Raw genomic sequence first — 9,805 nt, 5'->3', positions numbered from 1 at the left:
TGGGTGAAAGTCCCATCGTGGCGTAGTCTGCAAACTGCCTGGGCTTAAGCCCTATTAAGTGTATCCCATATGCCACATACGCACACACACTTTTTAATAACAGATTTGAATAGAAAAGAATATAATAGAAATAATATCACAGCATTAATGTAGAATCAAGGAGTTCAAATACCATTTTCCAATATCAACATTTTGAACTTTGAAACATTTAATTCTGGCCCACTGCGTTTGAGTTGTCTACGCACACACACTTTTTAATAACAGATTTGAATTGAAAAGAATAGAACAGAATAGAATAAAAATAATATCACAGCATTAATCAGGGTTCGTACACTTTTTCCAAGGTCAAATTCAAGCACTTTTCAAGCACTTTCCAGGTCCATTTTAAAGCTTTTTCCAGCACCTTACACTACCGTAAATTACCAATACATAGTTAAAATTATTATTTAGTGTTTTTATCACATCAAAAGAGATAAACAGCCAAATGTTTCATAATAGCAGAGGGCTGCACGATATTGAAGAAACATGGTATGCGATAACTAATTAAATAATGCGATATTCAATATGCAATACGATAATGCTTAAAGTGTGTCAAATTAACTTAAATTATCTTTAAAATATGAAATGATATAACCTACACATAAGTGTTTCACATTCTTTTTGTGTTAAGAAAATATCCCTACAACTTCAAGACAGTGAACATCAGTGTTCTGTAGCATAAGAAGTGTTATTTTAACATCACTGGGGTTTAGGGGTTCAGGTTATCTACATTAGGTTTATATAACAACAGAAACTGATTATTCAAATGTAAAAATAAACACTGCTTAGTTTTCACTGCATGAATTAAATATACTGATTCTTATTAAAGCTACAAAAGCTAGCCTATTCAGCCAAAAGCAGTGAGTGATTTTCTTTGTCTTTTGTTCATGACCCCAGTTATTGCAAGCCGTTGCGATATGCAATTATGCATATTGTAATATATACATTTGCAATATTTCGATATATTGTGCAGCCCTAATATTTAAGTCAATCACAAGTTTTATTCTTCAAAATGTATCACTAAGTATATAGCCTAAAGCATATGAATAATGTACTTTTCATTATATTAATGTCCAAATATTGCTTACCAGATAATGTGATTTATAGGTTGTAAAACTGAATTAATTTCAAATATGAAGACTTAGAAATATTTGACAGGCCTTCCCGTTTTGGGACACATTCTTGATATAGACAAGGTTTGAACAATATCTGAGTGCACAGGCACCTGCCTGATAAATGTATTTCATTGCCAAGATGTCTTGGGCCAAGACATAACATTAGCTAATACATTTACTGGAATAGAGCAGTGTAAATATTGCATAGGGCCATCCTAAACCTTACAGTAACAGTATACTACTTATGACACTGACTGATTTCAGTTCAGCAATTAACGACTGTTGTTATGCACTGGACTAACGTTTGCAGGTTAATTTGCACGTTACAGTTCTGTAATTTTGGCAATGTTCACTGCATATTCCACAAATGAACGTGACATAACGGACATGCAATACTTACATTACATTATCACACCAAGTACTCTCAGTCACTAATGGCCCATTCAGATAGGACGCGGACCGCGCTGCGCTATGAAATGAAACCGATATATTTCAATGGCTTGCGCCGCGCAACTCAAAGCGCACCTCAGCGAGCTCGCGCGCACGCCGCGGTCAAAGTTTAAAATAGTTCAACTGTTGCCGCTGCGTGGCCAATAAAAACAGTGCGTCCAAACAACCGCGGAAATCAAAATGAAAACTCCGCCTACTTTTGCTCTGGCCAGCGTAACACAAATCAATCTGTATCTGATTCTGAAGGTCTACATTTTTTTTCTCCATTTAATAAAGAACTATTTCGTCAGAAAGATATTTCTTGTGAAAGAAATACAGTTACAAATTCAAGCATTTTCAAGCATTGTATCCAAAATTCAAGCACTTTTCAAACCTTGAAAACACAACATCAAAATTCAAGCACTTTCAAGGATTTCAAGCACCCGTACGAACCCTGATTAATGTAGAATCAAGGAGTTCAAATACCATTTTCCAATATCAACATTTTTAACTTTGAAACATTTAATTCTGGCCCACCGCGTTTGAGTTGTCTACGTTGTCTGCCTGTTCGCCCTCTGGCTTCGGCCAGCATCCCTATCAGAGGCTAACTGCAGACACCTGGTGATGAGCAGCTCGGTTTCCTCTTCTGTAGAATGTTTGGTCAGGGCATTGCGGCGGACTGCATCTGAGAAAAACACAAGATAGAAAAGGGCAGCATGACCACGTGATGTTACTCAGCAACCACCAAAACTTAATTCGGATGCAGGGCTCTACACTTACATTTCTTTTTAATTTAAAAAGTTTAGGAGCACAGTGAAAAATTTAGGAGCACCTTCTGATCAATGACAAATTAACCTACCCATTAAAAGGCGATATTTGATAAAATTACTTGCCGGGGCTTTTTTTTTTTTTTAAAAAAGCGCATATTCTTAACTAAATCACAGCCTTTGTGATTTCATGATAGCACTATGCTATATTATGATTGTAAATGGTTTTAAATAGATCGCGTAGCCTTAGAAAACGGTGTAATAATGTTATTCATGGATTCTCGTCTGTGGAATGCGCCACTTCTGGTATTTAGCTCTAGTTTCAATGGAGGGTGCACCCATAGAACCTGCTCAGGTCAGTCGCACTGGTGCTCTTAAATACTTTGTCACTGTCACAGCCAGTTAAATAAATAAATAAATAAATAAATAAATAAATAAATAAATAAATAGGTTGCACTGTAGAGCCCTGGGATGTCACCACAGTGCAGTTATCCAGCACTGACACTCACCCAGAACCACACTTTTAATGAGTCTCGCCAGCGAAGTGTTCATTGCTCTTTTCAGGACCCGCCCCACAGTGTCTTTAAGAGTCATGCCTCCGACCATTCCAAGGAGAACAGTCTGAAACAAAGACATGTACCTCATTAGTTATTTAAGGAATATAGCATGAGTGAGAGTGGGGACTGACTTTTAGGAATGATCTGATTAATGCATAATTTAACTCACCAAATTCTTCTTCTCCTCTGGATTCTTTAACGTCTCCTCCAAACATTGTAGCTCCTCAATAGTTGAAAGTGGGAGCCCAAAATGTGTTGGGTCTGGCGTGAAGTCTGGAACTGCTGGAGATTTGTAGGAGCTGCATCAGGATGAGCAACTGCTGCTCTCTGATAGAATCAAGCTGGATGAGGATCTCCTTAGCAATTGCTGTAAGACACAAGAAAAAGCAGGCATAACAGATTAGTAGCAAAACATTGTACGTAGATATGTCAGAGTAAACCGAGAGAGATCACTTTGTAGAATTCCTACCTGTGGGCACAGCCTCCCGAGAAGACCTGTTTTTTGTGTCTTCCATGGTGTTGCTTTCCATGGTTGTGTTGACATTTCTGCCTTTATAACTGAGGGGGTTATAATCAGAGGAAGGTTAAGTTTAAAATAAAAATGTTGAATGTAATATATTTTTCTCCTGGTCCTTATTTTAAATAGGTCATAAAAAATATCAATATTATCGACCGATATGAAACGCTTACATCATGATACAGTTTTCAGTCATATCGCCCAGCCCTAGGGTAGCTAATAAACTTTTCAAACCTGTCTGTACAGACCGCATTTAGCCAAAGGTAATGTTGATGTTAGCTATAAAGTGCGATTTCAGTTTGCGCCATAAAAGTACAACTAGAGGCCAATTCACACCACAGACAAACGCCAGCAAACACCAACAAAAAAAAGTCACCAACAAAAGTTGGTCGTTGTATTCAGAATGTTATGAAAAATAAGTGTCATGTTCACACTGCCCCAACAGACACCGACAAACTCAAGCACCCAAGGAAAAACACGAGATATTCATTCATTTTAACCAATACAAGTAAAAGATTGCAGCTTTCAGACACAACTTTCTTCTCGTTTTATATTTTGTTAAATGTCGAGAGTGCTGTTACAGGCCCCTGTGCAAAAGGCCATTAAATGCACTTCACGACGTCATACACAGCGTTCACAAAATGGCGGACGGTCTGCACATAGATCTTAACAACCGAGAACATTAATACACAAAATATTTGCAGCATGAACATATGTTGTATCATACTGTAAAACCAGGAGCAAACGTGTCAGCGTCATCATAATCCCTAGCAACTGTGAGGTCGCCGGCGCAGCTGCTCCTCTAAGTTACCGTTATAAGAGTCCTCAGTTCATTTTCATAATAAGAGTCCCGATCTCACTCAGCAACAGACATTACCCAGCTTTCAGCAGACCAAAGTCCCACATCATTCCTCTATTTACAAGTCAAATAAATATTTTCTTACAGGATCAAAATGTGCACATACTTTAGGACAAAACGTGTTTGTTGGCGTTTGTCCGGTATGAATTGGCCTTAAGCTGGCTAACATTTGTTCCACTTTATTTTCTTCCACAGATCAAAGACTGTGCTCGTAAATATTATTCACGTAAATTGCATTCAATAAAAATGGTGTCTAACCTAGCAACTAATTCTTTGCCAACTAGCAGAACGAAAATATGAGCTGCTAGCGCAAAAACAGCGCAGCTAACGTTATGTTAGCTTCGTTCGCGCCAGTAGCTTTCATATTAATAGAATTAATAGAATTCGAGTTCTGAATTCTTTCTTTTCGTTTCATCCAGGGATCACTGTCAAATGAACACGAACAAGGTTTAAACGGTTCGATAATAATCAACATTTAATCAGCAACAGTTCGAAATATGTAGGTCGACGTAACTCGATTGAAACTATGCTCGGCGTGAAATGTTGATGCTTTTTAAGGAAATTGAACACAAGACTTACCTCAAGTTCACTGTAATGACGCAGGATCGAAAAGGGATGATTTTAAGTCAGGCGTTGAGTTTTATCTCACAGAAAGTTGTGCACACGTCTTGCGTGCTGACTGCTGACGCTCGCTGCAGCAACTGTTGAAATCGGCTTCATACTGGTAAACGCATCTGAGCCGAGCGCCCAGAGTTTAACCGTCACTGCTGGTAAACATTTGAAATAGCCAGTAAAATTAATTTTAGACTCAGTGTTAATTTTAGACTACCCAACTACTCAGCCGATGCGCGACTGCAATCACCGTGACTGTGCGAGTGATGTCAAGCGCCCATGCATGTTTAAAAAACACGTAAAGATTCTTCATGACAACTAAACATTTTTGCTATGGTTATAAATATTAAAAATTGCTCTGTACAAAATGACTCTATTATTATTATTATTATTATTATTATTATTATTATTATTATTTACCGCATATATTTTGTTTTGGACAACGACATTCGACGAGTATAACATCCTAAGATACAGTCAGGAATTTACGTCAATTTTAAAATAATTTTTATGTTAATTATTGCTACATTAAAACCATCCTTGATTTAACCTAAGCCGAGTCATTTCCAGAAGTGGTCCAGATCATACAGCAGAGCCGAGTTACCAGTTACGGTGAACATGAATCGGCCCAGTGCTTTACAGCCGTAACAAAAATGCATGTGCCAGAGCGAGCTGCGGGCCACAATCGGCCCGGTTAACACACGCCGATGCCGAGTCTGAGCCGCAGGCGCCGCGGGGCAGCCGAGCTCGGGCCGATTACATGCTATCTGGGTTGCTCCTGAGAAACGCGATAGCTGCTGATAATACTGAAGGAGCTTATATATGTACACGGTGATAGGTGTGTATTCCTATAGGTAGATGTGGATCAGCTGAGGGTCAGCTGATGCGAGCTTGACTAACGTGACCTGCCAGAACTAACGCTATGCTTGATAATCAATGAATGTCACGCATGTCACCTCATCCACAAATGCACATCTTACTTGTTGCATGCACAAATTCTTACCTACATTAATACAAAATCGTGGTTCCCTTTCAGTCGGGAACGTTCGACGTAATCAACGTGTTGACTGATTTGGATCAAGCTAGGGAGCCTGTCATCTTCGAGTATTGTAAAAATGAGCCAACGGACATTGGCGTGTGTGAATTGCATCACACACCCTGCAGCGCAGCGAGAGTATAAATATGGAAGTGAATGCACGCACCAGTTGTCTTTCGCTTTGGAGCCGATTGGATTTTCTGATGTCTCTGAAGAGTGTTGTCTCACAATGAGCGAGTGTGTCGGTGCTTCTTCAGTATGTCTTTCCCGGTGTGCTGGTGTTTACAGCGCATGACAGCGGTGATCGTGAGCTTTTTTAAGGTTTCAACTGCTGTTTTAACAGCAAAACAAATCTTTGTTTGTGCTTGTTTGTCTGACGGCCGGTTGAGGGCGAAGGGAGTGAGTTTTTCACTGGTACAGGCTGTACTATCCCTGTCAGTGTTGCTGCAATTATTCCCCTGTGTGCTCCGGCACTGGTGAGAGTGTTAAATTCCTGAAAGAGCAACACGGATGCGTTTGCGTCTTTTTCAAGATGTCATTCTGCCCGTGCGTTTCTGGATGCGCCCGCTCCCTGTCCCCCTGAGACGGTCACAATTGTTGCATCACGTGTTTGGGCTCACAGCATGCTGAAGCAGCTTTTGTGGATAGTTTGTGTTCTCATTGCGGGAACGTGACTGTCTCGTGTTGAGATCTAGACTCACCTTTGTTCGCGAAGGTGGAGTTCCCATTTCTACACTCCACCCTCGGGTGCTGTGATTTGGGTGATCATAGGATAGTGATGGAGATTCTGCCCGGTAACCATTCCCCATGGACTCCTCACGATTCCATCACACCGATATCATATCATGCAGTCCTCCTCAGTATTTTGTTGAAATCACCTGGATTTGTTAATTCAGCAGGAGAGAGAACTTATTAGTGAAATCAGCTGCACAGCAAAAACTCAAGAGTGTTAAAGGTAGACCATTATTGAAGACACCTGATGTTAACAAGCAGAATAATCAAGGATAATTTTTCTTTTTTTAAAGTCACCATTATAGTTATCAGTGTTTGCTTTAGGTGGGCTCTTGGCCCTTAAACTGATAATGTAAGATTTTTTTCTGGCTGTTGTATCTGAGTTATAACTCTCAGATGAATGAAGAGAAAAGCTGATCAGGTGGTATTGGTTATGTTTTGACAGAATCGTCATTTGACCTGAAACACAAAACTCATTTAGAGAATTAGGTTTACCTTGTTGATTACAGCAGCCTGTTTTGTTTGGCTGCTGTACATGAGTTATTACAGCCAGATGAACAAATAGAAAAGGTGATCTGATGGTGTTGGTTGTGTTTTGACATAATCATTATTTCACAATCATTTGACCTGAATCACTGAACTCATATAGAGCCTAATTTCTGAGTTAGGTTTACTTTATTAATTATAGCAGCCCAAGTACGCAGAAGGAGGTACACCACTCTAAAAAGTTGGAACCACTGCTCTCACCATTAGTCCACAACTGCTGAAATCTTGCTGAATCCATAATCTTGCTGAAATTGCTGCTTAATAAAATAGATGTTTTTCAAAGTTTTGCACTTTATTATATTATTGTCTTCATGCTGATTTCTGTCATTGCAGGTATAAATATAACGCTGCTGGAAGGATGCAACGTAAGTTGAGTTTCTGAAATTGAAGTTGGAGAGACTCACAGCTCCTATCAATAATAGTCCAAACTGAAGCAGTGCAATAACATGTGCATTTTAGATATGTGTGTAATCTGAAATATGAATGTGCTTTTCTAATAATTACTGATGGTTTATGGGGGCATTCAGTCCATATAAGCTGTGAATACTCTGCATACAAAAGCCAATTGAAAGAATGAGTTTGTGGACTCGCTAATTAATTAACACTATAAATTACTACAAATTCCCTTGTTATTTGAGGTGTAACATAAAGCTTACATGCTTGGAAATACGGAAAATGTTGGAAATGCATAACTGTCCGTCATTCATTTATTTGCCAAACCACTGTAATTTACGGAGGGTTTTGGGTAAGCGGGTCCACAATAGCTTTGAAGCCTATTCTCTCTGTCGTCATTGTTCTGCATTCTCATTGGTTTGCTGGTAATATGGGGAGAATATTTAATGCGCAGAGACAGCTGTCCACAAAGCTGTCCATTTCAACCACTGTAGCAAACAAAATACAGAAAAGCACCTTTAGAAAAGTAGGTGGCGACAAATGTTTAAAAAATATATGTCACTGAATCATTTGTTAAAGAAATTCGTTGAAAAACACTGTCTGTGTCTCATTTCAGAGGCACTCAGCATATCCGGTTAAAGTCATCGCTCACACATTGTCAAATTCTGTCTTCTCAATTTCGATTTCAGATTCTGACTGAATGCCTTCAAAATCTTCTAGAGCAGATCGAGAACATTACAGATCAAGAGCTTCCTTTGACTGTAAGTCTTCAAGTGTATTTTTATTTATTTATAAAATAATCAAATCAAATGTAATTGTCAGTTACATGATTGACATCACAGGTCTGATTAATTGGGTTTCTTAATATTTACATGTACAGTAGTCTTATTTTTCTGATCAATAAATTAGACTGTGGCCGATATTTTGAATATGGTCTTCAACGCTTCAGGAAAGTTTTTAGAGTCTTCATCATCACTCAGCCCAGCTGAACTAACCTACTATGGAAACCGTGTGTTAAAAGCCAGTGAGAAACTCATCTCTACATTGGTGAAGCCGACAGACATAAGTGACAATGTCAGTTTTACTCTTGCTGCTGTTGGTGAGTGGAGAAACTGTTATTATTGATGATGAAACTGAGATTATATATGATATCAGGGAGTTTATATAGTTTAGAGCAGGGGTTCTCAACTCTGGACCACGACATCCACTTTCCTGGAGTTTAGCTCCAACCCTAATCAAACACACCTGAACAAGCTAATCAATGTCTTCATGATTACTACAACCTTACAGGCACACAGCAAAATCCCCAGTGTTAAATCAACACTGCTCAGAGTACATGTCCCAATCTAAAGAGTGTTAAAAGTGTTAAAGTTAATGAGATAATTAAGTGATTAATTAAGAAATGATTGAGCATTAGTGATGAACACCTGCTTCAGCCACAGCCTTAGGGTCTGTTTACACGACACCGTTTTCAACTAAAAACTTGAAACTTTTGGCCGTTCGTTTCCACGACAACAAAGAGTCAGTTTGGGTGCCTGAAAACTCAAAGGAAACACTTCTGAGTTTTAAGCATATCGTTGTCGTGTAAATGTACCCTAAGATTAATGGTAACACTTTACGGTAAGGGTACATGAATTATCATGAATTCATGTATAAATTCATGCATGAAATATGCATTCATTCATGCATTAATATCTCATGAATCATCAGGAACTAACACGAGTTCAACGTTTTTCATTCATGACTTCATGGATGAACAACACCTTAATTAAAACATTAACTAAGATGAGTACATCATCATGAATTATGATTTATTACGCATGATCATGATGTTTTCTTTGTTCACACAAAAAATTGGTCTTTACCACCCATTGTGGATAAAGCTATGGTTATGGTACATGAATCATCATGAATTCATGCATAAAAAAGTATTAATTCATGCATGCAAGACTGCTCTTCGAATTATTAAAGGAATGTACAAAAATCCACATTATCTAATGCATGCATACAGGCTAGAACAGTATATCAATTAATGTGAGAACTTTTTTTCTGAATTATGATCTGAGTTTCCAAGCATGTTCATGTCTTCTCATAGCCTGCAGGTAAATGGACAGAGCCCAAAATTGGCCAATCACAGCACATATTATACGAATTCTGTTGGCGTTCAAATACTAGTCATCATTAACTAAGCATTATTTATCAA

General features: G+C 38.5%; 1 protein-coding gene and 1 long non-coding RNA gene across 2 annotated transcripts in view; one reads left to right on the top strand and one right to left on the bottom strand.

The window, feature by feature from the left end:
* Positions 1-606: 606 nt before the first annotated feature.
* Positions 607-4,221, bottom strand: LOC311074185. The gene is made up of 3 exons (XR_014604254.1): positions 3,077-4,221; positions 2,860-2,971; positions 607-2,268 (listed from the first exon to the last, which is right to left on the bottom strand). It is a non-coding gene; the product is annotated as an uncharacterized lncRNA (long non-coding RNA).
* Positions 4,222-6,709: 2,488 nt separating this feature from the next.
* Positions 6,710-9,805, top strand: part of LOC311077975 (adhesion G protein-coupled receptor E3-like) — a gene marked incomplete at its 5' end in the record, with an annotated part of 61,222 nt that continues 58,126 nt past the window's right edge. The window contains 4 exons of the mRNA XM_084106621.1: positions 6,710-6,725; positions 7,543-7,574; positions 8,292-8,363; positions 8,512-8,701. Of these exons, the coding sequence (XP_083962747.1) occupies positions 6,710-6,725; positions 7,543-7,574; positions 8,292-8,363; positions 8,512-8,701 (310 nt within the window). The remainder of the gene's footprint in view (positions 6,726-7,542; positions 7,575-8,291; positions 8,364-8,511; positions 8,702-9,805) is intronic.

This window comes from Abramis brama (genome assembly GCF_963993115.1).
Source record: "Abramis brama genome assembly, chromosome: 2".
Lineage (NCBI taxonomy): Eukaryota > Metazoa > Chordata > Actinopteri > Cypriniformes > Leuciscidae > Abramis > Abramis brama.
Note: the sequence above shows the minus strand (reverse complement) of the source record. Positions and strands in the feature narration are given on the sequence as shown.